The sequence below is a fragment of the Podarcis cretensis genome (assembly GCF_951804945.1).
Source record: "Podarcis cretensis genome assembly, chromosome: 15".
Taxonomy (NCBI): Eukaryota; Metazoa; Chordata; class Lepidosauria; order Squamata; family Lacertidae; genus Podarcis; species Podarcis cretensis.
Window position 1 is genome coordinate 2,757,062 of NC_137185.1, and position 20,321 is coordinate 2,777,382.

The following is a 20,321-nucleotide window of genomic DNA, read 5'->3' on the forward strand; positions in this document are numbered from 1 at the left end:
GGAGTCCGGGAGCGCGCCTCCGCCAATCGGACGCCGGGCTCCGCCGAGGCCCCGCCCCGCCCTCTCCCCATGTGCAGAAATAGCCGCGCAAGCCTCTGCTGCGGGGGAAAGACGCCGCGGCTCCGCGAAGGAGACTTTGCAGGAGCGCATCCGGGGGGCGCTTAAGAAAAGAGGGGCGTTTGCAGCGACCGCGATCACCCCCCTTTTTTCTTAGCAAGGATATAAGAGAGGAGCTCTGCCTTGGCTTTTCGACGTGGTCAGACTCGAACTCGCGACTCCAAGTTGGGACCCTCCCGTGGATCAGCTTCCTGCAGACAGAACATCATTTCGACCGCCTGGGTTTTTCCCTGCTTCTGTGAGATGCCTCCCGGGGCTGGGCCTTCCCCTGCGCTCCTCTCTGCAGCTGCGCCCATTTCCTAGCCTGCAAGACTGATCCCCACTGCCTGCACCCTTCCCTGGGCTCAGCCGGCTGGGGGAAGCCCTGTTTCGCCCACTCTGTGGCACGTGGCGGGAGAAAACAACAAGGACTAGCACCTTGGCTTTCCACGCTGCCGCTTTGAGGTTTCTGGCGTGGCAGAAGAACAAAAGCAAGAGACTGGCACTGTAACAAGCATCACTGCCACCAGATCTATTGCGCCAGGAGATTGCATGGCCTGCGGTCCACCGGCGATGGCCGAAGACGTGTCCCAGCGGGCACGGCGGTGTGGTGGCAGCGTGGGCTGAGCTTCTGCATCCACCCCAAATCGGCACGCCTCCATGTCTGGTGCTAGCAGGAGGTCCTCCTTCGCGCAGGCCAGCTCTCCCTTGACCACCGCTCTTGGGGGTTTGGTGGACCCATGGCATTTGCTGGCGTGGGCTGAGCCCCCTGCTTGAAATGACCACGTCCTCGTCCCCGCTGGCCCTCGATGGCCTGGATATGGTCTACATCGTGGTGGAGCTGGTGATCGCTGTGCTGGCCATCGCGGGCAACGTCCTAGTGTGCTGGGCAGTGGCCATCAACAGCACCCTGAAGAACGCCACCAACTACTTCCTGGTCTCCCTGGCGGTGGCCGACATTGCCGTGGGCCTCCTGGCCATTCCCTTTGCCATCACCATCAGCATCGGCTTGCGGATCAACTTCCATTCCTGCCTCTTCCTGGCCAGCTTTGTCCTGGTCCTCACCCAGAGCTCCATCTTCAGCCTCCTGGCCGTGGCTGTGGACCGGTACTTAGCGATCAAGATCCCACTTAGGTAACAGAGTGATCAGGGGGGAGAGAGTGTGGGTAGGGGAGAAGGGTTTTCCCTCACCCAGATCCTGCGACTTCCGCTGTGTTGACCGCTTAGTCTTGGCTTGCGCAGCTTGGCTCGCTTGCCCGAGCTGCACGTCTCTGGAGAAGGGTTGCGGCTCAGGACTAGAGCACCTGCTTTGCATGCAGAAGGCATGGATTGACCCCCAGTACTTTTGCCTCTGAGGTAGGGCTGGGGAGGGCCGCTTTCTGAAACCCCATAAGAGCTGCTGCCGATCGGTGCGGGTGATACTGAGCTTAGATGGGCCAATGGTCTGACTCAGTGTAGTGAAGAGCCGTAGCTCAGGGATAGGCATGGCTGGGAACGCCCCCTGGCTTAAAAGCTTGGAGACCGGCTGCCAGTCAGTGTAGGGAATAATAAGGTGGATAGCCAAATGATCTGACTTGGTATACGTTAGCGTCCTTCGCTTCTATTTAAATCAGCCCTTTATTTGGAAGTGTGAGAACTGGATCCTCGCTTTGTCCTTAAAGGAAGGGCTGTAGTTTAGCACAACGGTGACTTGGAATGTCCCCTTGGCCAGAGGTCCCTGCTAGTCACCCTGGACACAACTGTGGACCAACGGCCTGAGTCCATTACAAAGCAACTTCCTGCATTTCCAATTCTGCTGGTAGCAGATTGTGCTCTGGAGAGTGGAAGGGGGTCCCTGGTGCAGGTGGTGGCTCTCCGGGACAGAGAAAAGGCAGTTGTCCTTCATGCAGAACACAGACTATGGAACTCCCTCCCACAAGATGCAGTGTTTGTGTTTGCAGAGATTTGCTTTCCCCCTTAGTTTCTTTTTTCTTCTTTAACTAGCATTGTCCTGGGATCAAACGCCGGCCTTGGGGGAGTGGGTGTGAGTTAAAATTCCACCTCTGCCTCCGAGTCTGTGGGTAAGAATTCCGGTAGTTGTGTGAGTCACGGCAAAGCAAACCATGTGCTTCTATTAGGTCCTGGGGTTGCAACCGTATTCAGCTCATTGGAAATATATATGTCCGGGGGCTGAGGCACGTGGAGGCCACCGATATCCTCCTCTCCAAGTTGTTTTAAAGTCGGGCGGGATTTGTTGGCATCCTGGTTTGTTTGTTTTTAACCTCAGTTGTCTCATCTGCGAAATGGGTGCAGCCAATGAGTTAACTTCACCGGGTTGTTATTACTGAAGGTGGAATACGGTTGAGGTTGAATATCAGAAGGATCCCTGCTGCTTGATCAGGCCCTATCCAGCCCAGCCTCCTGTTCTCACCACCCCATGTGGTGTAATGCTTAGAGTGTCAGACCAGGACCTGGGAGAGACCAGGGTTCGAATTCCGCCATTAAGCTCCCTGGGTGAACTTGGGGGCCAGTCATTACCTTTCCACCTAACTGACCTCATCAGGTTGTTGTGTGGATAAAATGCTGAGGGACAACCTGAGCTCCTTGGGATATAAACAAATGTAAATAAACAAGCAGCATTCACTGAAGGTTCCTAGAAAGTGGGATACGCTAGGCCTATTCCCTCCGACATTAAGTGCATTTTAAAAAATCATTTAAAAAAACCCTGACAGAAAAAAGGTTCCATATAAATGGTTTCATACATTAAAGCACCAGGTTATTAAATTTGTGATGGCTAACAGCCATTGCCCAATTCATTGGTGGCTTGCCTGTCCATTTCTGACGGCCGCAGTGACCATCTTCCCATTGAACCTCCCTGTGCAGGCGCAGTCTACCTTGGATGACTGGCTCAGCTGTTTGGGGTGTCCCTGAGCGAGCCACTGGTCCGCTCCCGCCACACCTTGCGGGGCCCAATTTGTGGTTTACCGAGCTAATGGGAAGGGTTTTCCGAGGATGGTCGCTAGATACTGTGGTCAAGCAAGAGGACAAATGGTGTTTGCATCTTTAGTCCTTCACCCTTTATCCTCACAACAGCCCTGTGAGGTAGGTTAAGCCAAGAGAAGGAGCTCACGACTGGCCAAAGGTCGCCCAGTGAACTTTCTAGCTGAGTGGAGATTGACCCTAGTCACTGGGCTGCGTCTCTGTCTGTCTTGGTCCTTTTTCTGCTACTTAACCTAGTGGCTTTCACCTAAAAAAACACCCCTGTATTTATGGGGGGTTCTGGGCAAAGTTTCCTTAATGAAAAGGTCTGGCAGGTGGAGAAAACTGGGATGGAAGATGTGTATCTGGCGAGGTGTGCCAGGGACCCACCGCAAAATGGGGAGCATCCAGTGAGTCATGTCTGAGTTGGGTCTGTAGATCAAGATAGACTGCTCCTGAACGCAGGAGTTCTACGGTTGGGGAAGAGGGAACATGCTCAGTTTGCTTAAGGTGATGGCGAAACCTGGCAGGAGGTGTTCAAAACGACTTTGGGGCTTTCCAAAACAAAGCTCAATAACTTTTGGGATGTCCTGGGGTTTTTTTTTAAAAAAATCTTGAAATATGGGAATCCTAGTGATATGTTTAAGAATGTGAGAAATCCCTTTGGAGGACAGCTTAGGAGAATAGCTTGAAGCTTTGTGTGTGTGGTCTTGGGGGAAGACCAGAGACCAGACTCATTCAAAGGAGACCTTCCTGCTGTTTGCAACCCAAACTGTGAGCATATCCTGGTATTTGCACAAGTATAACTCTTCCCTGCTGGCAGGCCGGAGATTTTTTGCTTCAGAAAAGGGCGGTTCAAAGCTTGCCCCCCTGCCTTTTCTGGAAAGCGATCAGCTGAGGCTGTTCCCAGTAGCGCTGGAGGTGTCTTATTAACGGTTATTGTTACAAAGTGTGGTCCTGCAATAAAATGTTGCAGCGGGGAGTGTGTCTGTGTCGGTTCAGTCCGCTGGTCACGCCCTCCCATGGTTTACTCCATTCCATTTCCTCCTCCTGCCACGCTCTCCTTCCTTGCCTAATAAGACATCCATTCCTTCTGTGCCCACAGAGCATCCCCAGACCCTTTGTTGTTGTTTAATTGTTTAGTCGTGTCCGACTCTTCGTGACCCCCTGGGCCAGAGCACGCCAGGCCCTCCTGTCTTCCACTGCCTCCCGCAGTTTGGTCAAACTCATGCTGGTAGCTTCGAGAACACTGTCCCACCCTCTCGTCCTCTGTCGTCCCCTTCTCCTTGTGCCCTCCATCTTTCCCAACATCAGGGTCTTTTTCAGGGAGTCCTCTTCTTATGAGGTGGCCAAAGTCTTGGAGCCTCAGCTTCAGGATCTGTCCTTCCAGTGAGCACTCAGGGCTGATTTCCTTCAGAATGGAGAGGTTTGATCTTCTTGCAGTCCATGGGACTCTCAAGAGTCTCCTCCAGCACCAGAATTCAAAACCCCAGACCCTAGGGAGCTGTTTTGGGGACCACCACTCCCCTGCTGCTGAGCGTTCCTCTGTTTTTCTTTGTAGGGGGGGTCTCATCCTACAATTCTTGGGGTTCCCCCGAGACCGCTGATTGTGAAACAGTGGTGCCACTGAAACTACCTAAGGTATTGGGAGAACGAGGTCACTATTTGTGTGTACTTTGAGTTATAAATATATGGGGATGGCCACAAATAGGCAAAGCTCTCCATTTTTACTTCCCGGTTTCTCACTTTCCCCTGATCCTCAGTTCCCCATATTTTTCCATGAATTTGTGATTATTATCACAATTTTTTTTCAAGGTCTTCATGAAAATTCACCAGCATTGTTTTGCAAATTTTTCCTAACACATCTCTGCCATTTTGTATAATTATACAGTTGGCCCTCCCATGTATTTTTGCACATGATTTTCACCAACATTTGCATTTGTATACATACTTTTCACACTCTCTCTCTGCATTTTGGGGAAGCTTATTTGCCTGGAGATCCATATTGCGAACTTTGAGGATTGTGTTCTGGTTTCACATATTGTTCTTGACAGCTGGAAAATTGCCTATGTTCACCTTTTCAGTGTGGGTTTCTCCCCCGTCCCTGGATAAGGTTATCGATGGCAATGGGCTCTGTGGAACCTCCACAGTCAGGCGCAGTCTATCCTTGAATGGTATTGCTGGGAGGGAAATGGTGCGAGGAGGCTACTGATTGTTCTCGTGTTCTGCTTTCCTGCACTTCCTGTTGAAGCATCCACTTGACCCGCCAGCGTTCTTCTGATGATCCAATTTACACAGCACCAATCCAGGCATAGGGACACGGGTGGTGCTGTGGGTTAAACCACAGAGCCTAGGGCTTGCCGATCAGAAGGTTGGTGGTTCGAATCCCTGCGACAGGGTGAGCTCCCGTTGCTCGGTCCCTGCTCCTGCCAACCTAGCAGTTCGAAAGCACGTCAAAGTGCAAGTAGATAAATAGGTATCTCTCCAGCGGGAAGGTAAACAGCGTTTCCGTGCGCCGCTCCCGTTTGCCAGAAGCAGCTTAGTCATGCTGGCCACATGACCCGGAAGCTGAATGCCGGCTCCCTCGGCCAGTAAAGCTAGATGAGCGCCACAACCCCAGAGTCGGCCACGACTGGACCTAATGGTCAGGGGTCCCTTTACCTTTAATCCAGGCATACATGGTGCTTTGCTCTGTAGCAGAAGGTCTCTGCCTCCACTGAGTTTACAGTCACAGCGGTGGGCTCTGGCTTTGCAGAGCCTTTTCTCTGCCCCTCCTTCCATGCTGGATTATTTTGCAGTGGACCTCTGCTGCTAACAGGCAGTAAATTGTCATATAATGATTTTCTCCCAGGCAGGGAAGCATGCTTATTTTTGCATTCCAGGGGGTTGGACGAAATGACCCTCTGGATTCCTTCCAACCCTACGATTCTGAGATTCTCTGAGTGCATGCAGGCAAAAATGGATGAAGCAACAGATATAAATTTCATCTTAGGCTAGTTTCTACACACACGCACACCAACCTCTCTCAATCCTCCATCCAGAATAGGCAGAAAGAGCTGGGGGTGGAGCCTCTCTAGTGAGGGGTGTGTCCTAAGGGAAAGGGGCGTGGCCTGGAGAGATGCCCAAGGGCCAGGTAGAAAGGCTCTGGGGGCCACCTTTAGGGAAGTTTTAAATGTCTGAGGCTGTATTGTTTTTATATTTGGTTGGAAGCTGCCCAGAGTGGCTGGGGAAGCCCAGCCAGATGGGCGGGCTATAAATAAATTATTATTATTATTATTATTGTTATTATTATTATTATTATTATTATTATTATTTATTTGACATGTTTTCTGCTTTGTACCCCAATCTGCTAATTTCCAACCTCTGTGTTTTTGATGTATTAATCTCATTTTCTGTTGTGTTTGGTGCCCAAAGTGATACGGAGTCGTGGCGGTGTTTGAACAGTAACATAATTAATGGTGTGGATGGAAAACGGGACCTGATCCAGGCTCGCTTGTCACAGGGCCAGAATCCTCTCAGGTGGGTGGATGAAAGCCATGCTTTTGAACCCCTGCATGGCAGGCAGGCCGGCATTCAACAGGCAAGCGCGGCTGCTTTTCCCGTTGCATTTCTACCTGTTCCACAGCTGCAGAAACAACTGCCCAATCAGAGGAAAGGAGAACTTGCTTAGCCGCTTATCAGTCACAATATATTACGCAATCTCATATTTTTGAGGAAGAGGAAAATGTTGCCGCCTCTGAGCATATGGGTTTTTTTTTTGGGGGGGGCAAGTTAGCTCATTGATGTCACAAAGGGATGACACTATCATTCTGGAAATTTATGCAGAATTGTTGTTTTCTCGAAAACATCTGCTGATCAGCTTCCCCAGTGGGGAAACCGAGGCTGCAGTTCCTACCTAGTTGACCAGAATTTCCATTTTTCTTCCGTGAATTTGCCAAGAAATGCAGCACAGGACTGTGTTTTTTAAAAAAGGAAAGGAATACATGTTTTAAGGTGCTCTCTCTACTTTTACTGATGCAATCTTTTCAACACTAATTAATGTTTAAAATTCATTTGTATACTTACATCTTTCTGTTCATCAAAGTTGTCTTATTTTTTCTTTATTAAAAATAAATTATATATTTAGAGTGGCATATTCTGACTCAGTTGCACCCAATGCTGGCCCTGCTCAGAGTAAACCCATTGATTCTCTCTTGGGTTCATTCATTTCAATGGGTCTGCTTTGAGCAGGAAGTCATTTGCAGAATAGACCTACTGCAATCAATAACAGCCCGTCTCAAACCCATTGAAATGTCTTCCGCCTTTCAGAGTTTAAAAGTTTTCGTAGCTTAGAGATTTTTGGCATAAATATCCCCTCTCAGGGGGTCTGAGAAATGAGAGTGGGCGGGGGAGAGATATCTGGGGAAATTTGGATACTGTGTTGTTTGGCATCTATGCTATGCCTGTAAAAACAAAAAAAATAGATGTTAGCCTCATACTCTGAGTAGACCCATTGAATTTAATAGACTTAAGTTTGTCCTGGCTGATTTAAGCCCATCTCTTTTAATGAGCTGACTCTGATTTAGCAAAATATCCACCCCCAAAATAAAACACCCCAAAAATTGTACATCAGATACAAAACACAACAGGATTGGACCCTGCCTTAAATCGGAAGGTAAAACAGCGAAAGGAACAAAGTTGATTGTAAAACACGGGCTTGGTTTTTTTGAAAATCCAATTGTGATACATTTACTCTTTGGGTAAAAAACCAACTCTCTGATTCGCTCATTGCAGACCAACTTTGTTCATTCCTGGCTGCTCCTTTTGCATAACCTCAGTTGCCCAATCAGCCCGGGCCAAAGTCTTCGATGGAAAAGCAGTGGCAGGGTGTGATCCGCGGCTGTCGTGCAAAGTCATCCCGCTGTGACTGTGGAAATTTGTTTCTGAAGATAGGAGACTCCCTTCTGCGAACTTCCTTCGTTTATCTTGGGATCCACACTCATTGGGCGGCGGCAGCAGGGGGGCGGTAACCTTCCCCCCTTCCAATAATAATAGTAATAAATAATAATAATATATTTATACCCCGCCCATCTAGCTAGGTTTTCGTAGTCACTCTGGGCGGCTCCCAACAGAATAGTAAAAACATGATAAAACATCAAACATTAAAAACTTCCCTGTCCAGGGCTGCCTTCAGATGTCTTCTAAAAGTCAGATTTCCTTGACATCTGCTGGGAGGGCGTTCCACAGGGCGGGTGCCACCACCGAGAAGGCCCTCTGCCTGGTTCCCTGTAACCTCACTTCTCGCAGGAAGGGAAGTGCCAGAAGGCCCTCGGAGCTGGACCTCAGGAGCCCTCCTGCTCTGAACGTCTTGGGAAAGTGGTACTTGAGAATAACAATTGACTTGACGGGTTCTCTGCTGCAGCCGTGGTGCTGATATTGATGGAGCTCTTTGGGCTTGCATGCAGAAGGGCGCCCAATCGAATCCTGGTCTCTCCAGCATAAAAACAATCTGGTAGCAGAATGAGGGGAAAGGGGGCAAGTTTGGCTGAATGCCCTGGCTGACTGGTTAAAACAGTTGTGGTGAGTTTCTGACCTGCAAGCCTCTGATTAGTTCTCTGAAACCTTGGAGAGCGGCTGCCAGTCAGTGAAGACAGTACTGACCTAGATAGACCACTGCTTTATCTCGGTCTCATGTGCCTTCCTGTGTTCCCTGCCTAACAGCTCTTTCTCCACAACCATGAGGACTAGAGCCTTGCTTTATTTATTGGTGAAAGACTGTAGCTCTCTCTGCCTGGTACCTTGGAGAGCGGCTGCCAGTCAGAGTTGACAATATGGAGCTAGCTCAGAAGTTGGGTTATTTCGTTCCAAGCAGCTATTGAATTCCTCCAGGCATGTAGAATATGGTAGCCTTAAGGGAGTGAATCTTGGTTAGAGAGCAGACTTTGGGGACCTCTTTCAGACTGAGGGCCACCTTCCCATTTGGGGAGTCTTCCGGGGGCCGCAGGCAAAAAAAGCCAGTGATTTCTATGCGCATCTGCTGCTCAGTGCTCTGACTCAGTATAAGGTGTCTTCCGACAGGCCTGTCATGGACAATATGCTTAGAAATTACTCGTCTTTGGGGCAATGGAGACTTCGGGAGGGTTTTGGGATGGAACTGGCGACGGCCAGAGAGAGGGACTTCTTGAAGCTGCCGGTGTTCTCAAACAGATTTGTCACGCGGTATCTCGAAGTGTGGGCTGGCAGCGCTTCCTCCTTGACAGCTCCCGGCTGGCGGAAAAACTCAGTTGCCCTCGTTGCTTCGTGTTTCCTACAATTATGAACCAGCCTCGTTTCCTACGCTTACAAATAGGCAGAGTTTCCTACAATTTGTGGGCTGAGGAGTGTTTTCTCAACCGTCCTTCCTTCTCCGCTTCCGTTGGTAAACCGTGACGACAATGGTAATAAATAGTGCTGGTTAATAGTAGTCATATGCATATTTTAAAGAATAGTTTTTTGGCAACTATCACCAGGGGCGGAGGAGAGAGAGAATCTTTGCCAGCTGACATTAACGATAAAAACACCGGCCATTGGTCCTGACTGAAGTGCATAAATACTGGCCGTATATCAGAATTCAGGATCGAGACTGGCGATTACAAGTTCTGCCTTGCAACAGGGAAAGGGCAGTGAGATTCTCCTGAAATGCAGAAATCTTCAGACCACTGATTCGTAGCTGGTGAGCGTTGACCCTTTTTGCCTTCCAGTATAAGTCTTTTGCTTTGGTCGTTAAAATAAGTAAATTGGGTTATTAGTTATCTTCAAGCCACAACTGCAGAGGGAGATTCTGCAATTCTAGGATTAGGCCCACGGGGCTGAAATGGGGCCCCACCATTGATTTAAAACATTTCTGGATTGGCCTTTGTGGTTCTAAATTTCCATGGCAGTTTATGATAAAGGTTAGCAAAACTACAAGGAATGTGCTGCTTACATTTTTTTTTTGGGGGGGGGGGTATTTACAGGGTTCTTTCCCCAGGCTGATTGTCACTGCTCTTGAGTAAGTTGATTGACACTGCCGTTAGGTAGAGGAAAAGGGGAAAACCCAACGAGCACTTAAAAAAAGAAGTTACAATAATTTTCCGTATTTAACGTGGGCTTTGACCCCGTTCCTGCCACCATCCAAATTTTGGGGGAACCCAGGCATACCCAGAAGGTTTTCCTGAATTTTGTCTGTCTGTCTGTCTGTCTTTCGTAGGTTTGTAACCATGCAGGTTAGAAAATTAAAAATTAAAAATAAATTAAAAAACACAGACCCAAAACAGCCAGGCACAGCAAACCTCGCCTTTCTTTTTTTTAATAACAGTAAGGTTGTGACAGTGAGGTCTAGAAACATCCATGAGGTCTAACAGGTTAAAAAGCAAAGCACAGCTTACATTTAAGGGGGGAAACCTGTTACCATTTTAAAACTGTTTTGAATACGAACGTGCGGGTTTCTAACCGTGTGAGATGGTTTCTGCATTCCTGTGCAAAATGCAACAGTAAGAAACCTGGTCGGGATTCTGGAATCCACAGCAAATCCCACAGCTGCCACCCAGATTTAAAACTGAAGTGTTTGCGATGCTCTCGGTCTCGTCTCCGCCTGAACAGATCCTGCAGTTGTAGCTGGGCAGCAGAACTCGTTTCACGAGATGTTTTGGTGGTGGAGAGGAGGAAGGTGGCAATTTCAGGGGTGGGGTGGAGGGTGTGCAGTTCTTGTGCCATTTTTTTTTTTTAAAGGACTCGCTCCGGTGAATATTTTGGATAGCTTTTTGGCTTTGAGATGATGATGAGCTTGCTGGTACAAGCCTCTAATCCAGAGGTGGCCAACGTAGCAACTTCCAGATGTTTTTGGACTCCAACACAGCAGCCAAGCATGGTTAGTGATGGGAGTTTGGAAGTTGGAACCCAGTGACTGCCTTTGCTGTGCCTCACTTGTTCTATCTGCAATATGGGCATAATAAGCCTTGCCTACCTTAAATGGGCAAAACTTATTGCAAGGGTTATAGGGATGATGGGTGTGCATGTTAGAGGATTCCTCTCTCTTTGTGTGAGGGATTACTGGGGTATCATGAAATGCTTCATCTCAGATTTCATAGCCTATGGCTTAACAAAGCGTGAATGAACACGGTTCCTTATTTGTTAGCACCTTCTCTGGAGCTATTTCTCAAGACCTTGCGCCACAAAGCAGCTACAGTGTTTCTCGACGGCGTTTGTCTCCCTCCGGTACCGTAAAAAATCACAGGGATTCTTTCGAAGGCTAGCGTTGTGCCCTAATTATTTCTTGGCCTCAGTTGTCTCATCTGTGAAATGGGCGCAGCCCTCCCACAACAGCCACACTGGCTTTTATGATAAAGACTGGATTGAAGCCTGTAATGCAAAATTGCACCTTGCTTTGAACCATGAATTATTGAATGGAGAACGCCGGGAGGAGATAAACAAGGTTTCTGAGACACTTTTTCTGCGTTAATGGCCTGAACAGTGATTAATAAATTGATAGATGCAAAGGGTAAACAGGATCAAAGAGCGAAAAGGCCTCTTAGGGCTCATTAAAAATTAAATATTTTTTAAAATGCACCAACTAGCGGGGGAGAGGCTTTATCCCATTCCGCTTTGGACCTGTGACGCCTGTGAAGTGTTTATTCCCATTTTGTTAGCAGGAAGAACTGCTGCTTAATAGATGGACTGCTTGCTTTAAGATGGGCGAGGGCATTCATTCATTCATTCATTCATTCACCAATTCACTCCTGAGTTGGGGGATTTAGACTTCAGATGTCTTTGGACTGGGTTGTGAATGAACTCTTTCCTTCTGCCAGGCGTAAGTTCAACCGGGGAAGCCTGTCCCCACAACCTGCTGCACCTGTTGAATGACGAGCTGCTCTTTAAAGAACACAGGGACATGACTAGTTTGTGGGTTGGAGTAAGGAAGCTAGCGACGCAGGTTCGGTGTTGAAAGAGGGTATCTTCCCACAAGTGAGATGAAAATCTTCAGCATTTTCTCTGCCTGCCCTTCTGCCTCACCACCACAAGACCACAGGCTCACCAATTTAAATTTTCTCTTGACTGTCCTTCCCTATTCTCTTAAGTGCAATTTGTTTTAAACTGATTTTAACACTGTGTTTTTAAATGGTAGTCATTTTCCCTGGCATCTCATGGAGAAGGGCAGGTGGAAAATCTAAATAATAATGATGAAAATTTCATTTTTCTCAATCTGTTAACCAATTTCACCACGTCATTTGCAAAAAAATTCCCAGGCAGGTATAATATGTGTGTGTGTTCGTTGCTTACTGGAAGGCAAAATTTCAAGGAAAGGGTTTAGAAAAATCCCAAGCGTGTAAGAGATTATACATTTGTTCTTTCCAGTTCTGATTTGTACTAAATGCTGAAGAGGGAAGAAATTTTTTTCTCTATCTCTTTTTCCCCCCTCCGAATCCTCAACCACCTAAAATAATATCTGCTTTGAAAACCAAATCCTCAGGATTTGGCCAATTAGCCATCTTTGCTCAGCCCAGGTCAGCAAACTTGTACATAACACGACCCCGTCAAGTTATCCTGCTAAGCTGATCCCGATCAGTTCTGGCCGCAAATAGTTGACCTCGGACAATTGGATCTTTGCAAGGAAGAGCGTATTTCGTTGCCCTCATGAAGTTCTGCTTTGAATAGGTGGGTTAAATTAAGATGGTAGGAAACCCTCTGACTGAGAATTACTTTTCTGAGAGTGGGTGGGAAGGTTTTGAGTGACTTGTGCATTTTCCGGCATTCCAGCAGAAGCTAAACTGGCTGGTCTCTGCCTGCAAGGAGCATACATGCCTTGTGGAGATTAATGGCCGCCTTCTTGTGCCTTGAGGTTCCTCCCTTCTTCTGTTCAGTAATTTATTTTATTGGAGTCTTATGTGCTTAAGGTGGTTGCATGGTTTTCGCTCTCTCCATTTTGTCCACAACAACGACCCTGTGAGGCAGGTCATGCTAAGAAGAGACTGTGACTGGCCCAGCAGTGAGCTTCACGGCTGAGTGGAGAATTTGAACCCTGGTCTCTCAGGGCCTGGAGGGATGCGGGTGGCACTGTGAGTTAAACCACAGAGCTGATCAGAAGGTCGGCAGTTCGAATCCCCGCGACAAGGTGAGCTCCCGTTGCTCGGTCGCTGCTCCTGCCAACCTAGCAGTTGAAAGCACATCAAAGTGCAAGTAGATAAGTAGGTACCGCTCTGGCGGGAAGGTAAACTGCGTTTCCGTGCGCTGCTCTGGTTCGCCAGAAGCGGCTTAGTTATGCTGGCCACATGACCCGGAAGCTGTATGCCGGCTCCCTCAGCCAATAAAGCGAGATGAGCGCCACAACCCCAGAGTTGGCTACGACTGGACCTAACGGCCAGGGGTCCCTTTACCTTTACCTCTCAGGGCCTATTCCAGCACTTGAACCACACGACACACCGGCTCTCACAAGTGGTGGAAATAAACCTGAGAAACGAAGGACACGTATCTTCGTATCTGCCTGTTGTGCGAAATACATTCCAGCGGAAAGACCTGAGGCGAGCTTCAACATAGGTGTTCTCATTTTCCAAATTACTGTTTTCTCTGCATCTTCAGCTGAGGTTGAGCAACGCAGACCTTAAAGTTGCGCTTGGGTCTTGCAAAGCTTGCTGTGGTTCCTTTGCAGCAGCCTGGGTTCTACAATGACAGAGCTGCGCTTGCTTGGTCAGAGCAAGGGCAACAGAGGGTGCTTGCTTTGTTTTGCAAGGAAAGAAATGCGTTTTGTGTGTTTGGGTGCAGGGTGGGAGAGAGCAGGCCAAGTTGCAAATACCCCCTTCCCTCCTCTTCTCCCCGATGCCTTGGCCTCTCTCCTTATTTCAAGCACGAAATGCCAGCTCGCTGGTGGCGTCCCGTTTCCATGGGAACGGCAGGGCATCCCGGAAGAACGCCAGGGTCCATTCATGCCTGTCAATGCAGGAGGCAAAGTAGAAGCACAAATAAGGCGGCAAAGAATGGCCGCTTTTGTGGCAGCGGCAGCAGCAGACACTTCCCTCTCTGTGTGAGGAGGGGAGGAAGCCTTCCTCATTCCAGCGCCTGTTGCAACTGGAGAGCTGCCCCATCTCGGCTTGTGGGGTCGTCACCTTGCGGGCACAATTCTCCACTGCCAAGCCAAGCCTCTTTCTAACCTGCCTGGCTTCCTGCTACCAGGGCCTGAAACAAACATTGTTATTGTTGTTTGTCGGATTTATATCCCTCGATAAAACCAAAATCGAAAGACAATTCCACTTGTTGCAGTACATTGGTACCTCGGTTCTCAAACGCCTTGTTACTCAAACAACTTGGAACTCAAACACTGCAAAGTTCCGGTTTGCGAACTTTTTTCGGAAGCCGAACATGCTCCGTTTTGAGTGTTTCGCTGAGGTCTGTCTGTTTTTGCTATTTATTTTGCGCTTTTGTTTTTGGGGCTCTTTTTTGTTTTTTTGTGACTGTGTTGGAGCCCAGTTCAGCTAGTGATTGATTGATTGATTGTGTGACTTCAGTACATTGTTTACTGCTTTCATTTTATGGATCCATGGTCTCGTTAAAATTCATGTTAAATTGCTGTTATAGGGTTGTTTTTAAAAGCCTGGAACGGATTAATCCATTTTGCATTACTTTCTATGGGAAAGCACGCCTTGGTTTTGGAATGCTTTGGTTTTGGAACGGACTTCCAAAACGGATTAAGTTTGAGAACCAAGACGCCACTGTACTGAGTGCTCTGCCGGCCATGCCTGTTGCTGCATGCTCCATTCCATTTCGCCCCGCAGTTCCTGGTTGTTGTTGTTGTTCTGATCTCCTCCACACACTCCATGCCTACCAAGCACGCTCCATCCTCGCTCAGCCATTTTGGAGGTTTATCTCCTTAAGACTCTCCCACCCACTTTGCCAGCCACTCCCTTCTCCTTGTGCCATTTCGGCTGCATGTGGAATGGCACTCACAGCCAGAACACTGTGAATAGATGGACTGCTAAGCATGGAACGTCAGGCGCTGCCTTACACCAAGTCAGACCATTGCTCCATCTAGCTCAGTACTGTCCGCACTGACTGGCAGGCGCTCTCTGGGGTTTCACATGGGAGATGCTGGAGTCTGATTCTGCGACCTTCTGTATGCAAAGCAGTGGTTGTACCACTGAACTACGGAACGTTTCCTAATTTTAGAACTCTGTATCCCAGGCTAGGGAACTCTGGAGCAGGCTTGGGATCCCAAATGCGAATTACTCAACATCCTCCTCTCAAGCAAAAAATCCCTGGCATGCGCCTGTGGGTGGTGGACGATTACAATAGTGGCGAACTGGGTTTACATGTGTAAATGTCCCCATGTTAGACGACTTGTACGTTTTTTACCACTACCGTAAAGCCAATTGCAGAGCTCAGCGATTTGTCACGGCCAGACGCAATGGAGAGACAGCGCTATGTAGTGGTTCCAGCGGCAGTCTAGGGCTGGATTGGGAAAAAGAGAGCCGGGTTCAAATCCCTGCCACCCCACTGGGAAGCCCACCGGGTCAGCCCCCTAGCCTACTCCACATGGGTGTTGTGAGGTTCAAAGAGTTGGTGGGGAAGAATTAGGTGCAACGTGTCAAGTTCCTTGCAGGGCACAAATGTAAATAACAATAATGGCCAAACTCTCAACCTGCTTCTTCTTCCTTGATGTGGAAGGCTTGGAATCTCTGGAATTTTTTTGCAGGGGAAGTCCTGGACCCTTTCCTCCTGAGTCTGTTCCCACTCCCTGCTGTTCCTCGTATCCCCCCATTGTCCTCGTCTCACGTCCAAGCCTTTTGGACGGCCTCCATCTTCTTTCCCACGGCGAGGAGAGCAGAGAGGAGAGTCTGGAGGTTGACCTTGGCTTTGGCGGAGGTCTCCTCTCGCTCTCTTCCCACCCTGCAGCGGAACGGAGGAGACCATGCAAACGTGCGTCTGTGGTTGGGACCACTTGGGATTCTGGGACCGGTGGTGATGTAAATTCAGAGGTGCCCCGCAGCTTAGGCTACCAATGGCTACGAGACTGCCTTAAACCAATATGCCCACTTTTCCTGCTTCACTCTGCAGAAGTGGCATATAATACCAGTTCAGCATTTGTAAAAACTCGATCTTTTAGTCCTTTGGAACTCCCCGCCTATTGATATTAAGCAGGCGCCTTCACCCTCTTTTCGGCGCCTGCTGAAACCATTTTCTTTGGGGCAGGTTTTAGAAGACTAACGTGAGCCTTAATCTGCTTTGAGTCTGTTGTTGTTTCAACTTTCCAAATGCCTCAAATTATTGCTGCTTTAATTTTCCTGAGTGGTGATATTATTGTTTTGTAAACGGCTTTGAGGTATGTAGGTTGTTGTTGTTTTACAATCAAGAGGCGTATAGATTTTATGAAATAAATAAATGGAAATAGCCACGAAGGCTGTCTTCTCCCTCTGCTGTCAGAGCCTGTGAATGCTTCTGAATACCAGCTCAACAACTTCAATCCTTTGGTCGGCCCTCATGCATGTTCACTTCATCAAATCTGGCCCTCTTTGAAAAAAGTTTGGGCACCCCTGCTCTAGAGTCATCTACTTACTTAGCCACTGTGAAAACAGGGTGCCGGACTAGATGGGTCACTGGTTTGATCCGGCAACTGAGCTGTCTCCTGACGTTCTCAGTCTCCAGGCTTAAGGAAAGCATCAGAGGTGTGGGGACATTGGAAAGTTATGGGAAACTGAAGCCCTGCAGCAGAGAATCTCTGGGTTGACCAATCAGGGGTCACTGTGCCAGATTCTGAGTTCCATGGCTGTCCCCTGTTGGAAACAGAATGCCAGGATGGGCCATTGGCCTATCTTACGTCAAGTTCTTACATTATGGATTATTACAGAAGGTCTTAAATTGGCATGTCTGTCTGAGCGTTGCTAGTGGTCACTTCACAAAACTCTCTGCTGGCATTTGTACCATACGTAACTTTAATTGTATAGCGCCTTTCTGTAGTTGAAGCTATGCTCAAGGTGGTTTGCAACATGGAAAATAAAATAAAATAAAATACAGTAATCACAAACATAACAAAAGTTGTCATAAGATTGACAGCTACACGAATCATGATACCTAGGAAGTGGTAGGGGCAAGCAGAATATAAAATAGAAGAATGGTAGGAAGAGGTGTGGGATATAGCCATGAATGATAAATTAACATGTGTCATTAAGGTAAGACGGGGAATATGTAGGAGAAATGATTTTGAGAAGATGTGGAGGGTGTTTGTAGCATTTGTACTGTTAAAATGGAAAGGGGTTAAACCATTGCAAGAGGTGTCAAAATTTAGGGAGGTTGGATAGTTACAATGGAATGGTCTCGGTGGTGGGGTGCACGTTTTATTCTTTTTTATGTATGGTTATTTCTTTGTCAAAATAAAACAATATTAGTCCTTAGCAAATAAGCAAAACATCAAAAAGCACGCACCCAAATTAAAACAATTTCCACATGAGTCATAAGAACATCTAAAATAAAAATTAAAAAAATTAATATCAATGACAGCAACAAAAAACACCCCTGAGCAACGCCCCAGCCTAAGACTCTGTTCAGCAGCCTCCGCTTTTGTAGCTGGAGTCAGTCCAAGCTCCGCCCTCCCAGGCCAGGTGGGAAAAGGTGTGCGAGGCAGGGAGCAGGTTTCCCAGGACCCACAGCCAAGATGGTCTTTTGTCAGTTGGTTAAGCTGCAGGAAGCAAAGAGTAGCAATAACTGCAAAGTTCTCTTAATGGATCAGTATTGGGGCCAGGGCTTTTTAACATATTCATAAATGTCCCAGAGTTAGGTGTGAGCAGGGAGGTGGCCAAGTTTGCCAGTGACACTAAATTGTTCAGGATTGTTAAATAAAAAAGATTGAGAAGAGCTCCAAAAGGACCTCTCCAAACTGAGTGAATGGCCAGTAAAATGGCAAATGCAATTCAACGTAGAGAAATGTAGTGATGCATGTTGGAGCAAAAAAAATCTTAAATTCACGTGCATGCTCTGAACTGGAGGGGAAGGACCAAAAAGGTGGAGTTGCAAAAAGGTTCAGGGGAAAAAGCCACTAAAATGATTGAGGAAAGGCTGCAGCGTTTGGGACTACCGTATTTCCTGCTCTATAAGACTCACTTTTTCCGTCCTAAAAAGTAAGGGGAAATGTGTGTGCATCTTATGGAGCGAATGCAGGCTGCGCAGCTATCCCAGAAGCCAGAACAGCAAGAGGGATCGTTGCTTTCGCTGCGCAGTGATCCCACTTGCTGTTCTGGCTTCTGGGATTCAGAATGTTTTTTTCTTGTTTTCCTCCTCCAAAAACTAGGTGCGTCTTGTGGTCTGGTGCATCTTATAGAGCAAAAAATACGGTATTTAGTTTAGAGAAAACGCAAGAGGCGACGTGATAGAAGTTTGTAAAAACTGGAGGCAGGGATGGCCACCAGCCTAGATGACTTTAAGAGAGGATTTGACAAATTCATGGAGGGCTATTGCTAGATACTAGCTGGGATGACTCTGTGCAATGCTTCTGAATCTCAGTTGCTGGAAACTGCGGGATGCTGGACTCGATGGGCCCTTAGCCAGATCCTGCAGGCTCTTCCTGTGTCCTTACGCGTGTTTCTCCTTGCAGATACAAGAGCATCGTGACGGGGAAACGGGCCCGGATCCTCATTGCCGTCCTCTGGATCCTCTCCTTCGGCATCGGGCTCACCCCGCTGATGGGCTGGAACCACGGGGAGAACGCCACCACCTGCACCGAGAACTTCACGACCTTTGGCAATGGGAGCCCGGTTGAGGCGGGTCAGCGCAGGCCCTGCCAGGTGAGATGCCTCTTTGAGAAGGTGGTGACCATGAGCTACATGGTCTACTTCAACTTCTTTGGCTGCGTCCTGCTCCCGCTGCTCATCATGCTGGGCATCTATGCCAAGATCTTCCTGGTGGCCTGCAAGCAGCTGCGGCAGATGGAGCTGATGGGCAACTCCCGCACCACGCTGCAGAAAGAGGTCAATGCTGCCAAGTCCCTGGCCATCATCGTGGGCCTCTTTGCCCTGTGCTGGCTGCCCCTCCACATCCTCAACTGCCTGACCCTCTTCCACCCGGAGCTGGCCAAGCCCACCGAGATCATGAACCTGGCCATTGTCCTCTCCCACGCCAACTCGGTCGTCAACCCCATCATCTACGCTTACCGCATCCAGGACTTCCGCTTCACTTTCCGGAAGATTCTCTGGCGGTACGTCCTCTGCAAGGCTGACGACTTCCCCAAGGGCGTTAAAGGAGGGGGCGGAGGCGGCAGCAACCGCGACCTAGCGGTCGCCAGCATCATCACGACACCGACCTGCAATTGAGGACTACCTCGTTTTTGGAGGTCCCGGCAGACGCGTGTGACCCTCTTAAACTCCAGGAGACCGTGACGACAAGGGACCGCTATTGGGCTGTGTTTGTACTGCTGCAGTTTGAGTCTTCGGTCCATAATATGCATATCTACTCCTGCTGTGAGCAGGGGGCGAAAATTGACAGCCTCTGGATGGCCCCTTCTTTCTAACTCTTAAAACTGTGATGATTTATTTTGTGATTTTAGTTGTGTTTGATTTTTGGTTTTGTTTATAAAAATTGTGCCTCTGAGAGGAGGAATCCTACCGTCAACCTTACATGCTGTCTAAGTCCCTAACGGATGAAACTTGGGGGGGGGGGGAGTGAGAGAGAAGGGATGAGATTTATATTTTCCTTCCAAAAGAGAGAGAAAAGAAAACTCGTGTCAAATTCTTGCCTCTGGAACAAGGGCTGGTTTCCCAACCACGCTGCTCTCCGCTTTCTTGTGCGGAGGTTGTTATTTTTTCATCGTTCAAAGGCAACTTTAAAAAAATATATATGTGATGGGTTTGTTGTTTTGACTAAGAATGTTGTGTGTTTGTGTCTGTCTGTCCTCTCTTGCCCTGCAACCGTCTTTTTTAAAAATTAAAAGAATGGTCATCAGTTGTTTGATGCTGCTGGTATTCTCCAATTGGAAATCATTTTAAGTATAAATTGTGGGCTTGTTTTTCCCCTGAAAAATTGGTGCAGAAAGGGCAGAGTTAAGGGGATGGGGGGGGGGGAATTGACTGAACAAATTGGTTTTAATTCAGAAAGGAGGGAACCTAGTGACAGCGGCTTCTTTTAATAAAGGAGAGTTGTTGAGGGCCAAAATCTACATCGCTGTCAGTGTACTGTGTTTTAATTTGCCTGAAAACTTGAGCACGGTGCTTTTTGGGGTGTATCTGATACCGAGAGGGAAAAGGCTGTCTAATCAGGGCTGTGAATGGAATCGGCAGCCTTGACAGGTTGTCACT

General features: G+C 48.1%; 1 protein-coding gene across 1 annotated transcript; it reads left to right on the forward strand.

Moving 5' to 3' along the window:
- The first annotated feature begins 89 nt into the window (after positions 1-89).
- Positions 90-19,968, forward strand: ADORA2B (adenosine A2b receptor). Its single transcript, XM_079955807.1, has 2 exons — positions 90-1,230; positions 18,626-19,968. Exons 1-2 carry the CDS (start codon positions 875-877, stop codon positions 19,338-19,340), a joined length of 1,071 nt encoding a protein of 356 aa, XP_079811933.1. The 5' UTR covers positions 90-874; the 3' UTR covers positions 19,341-19,968.
- Positions 19,969-20,321: the final 353 nt, after the last annotated feature.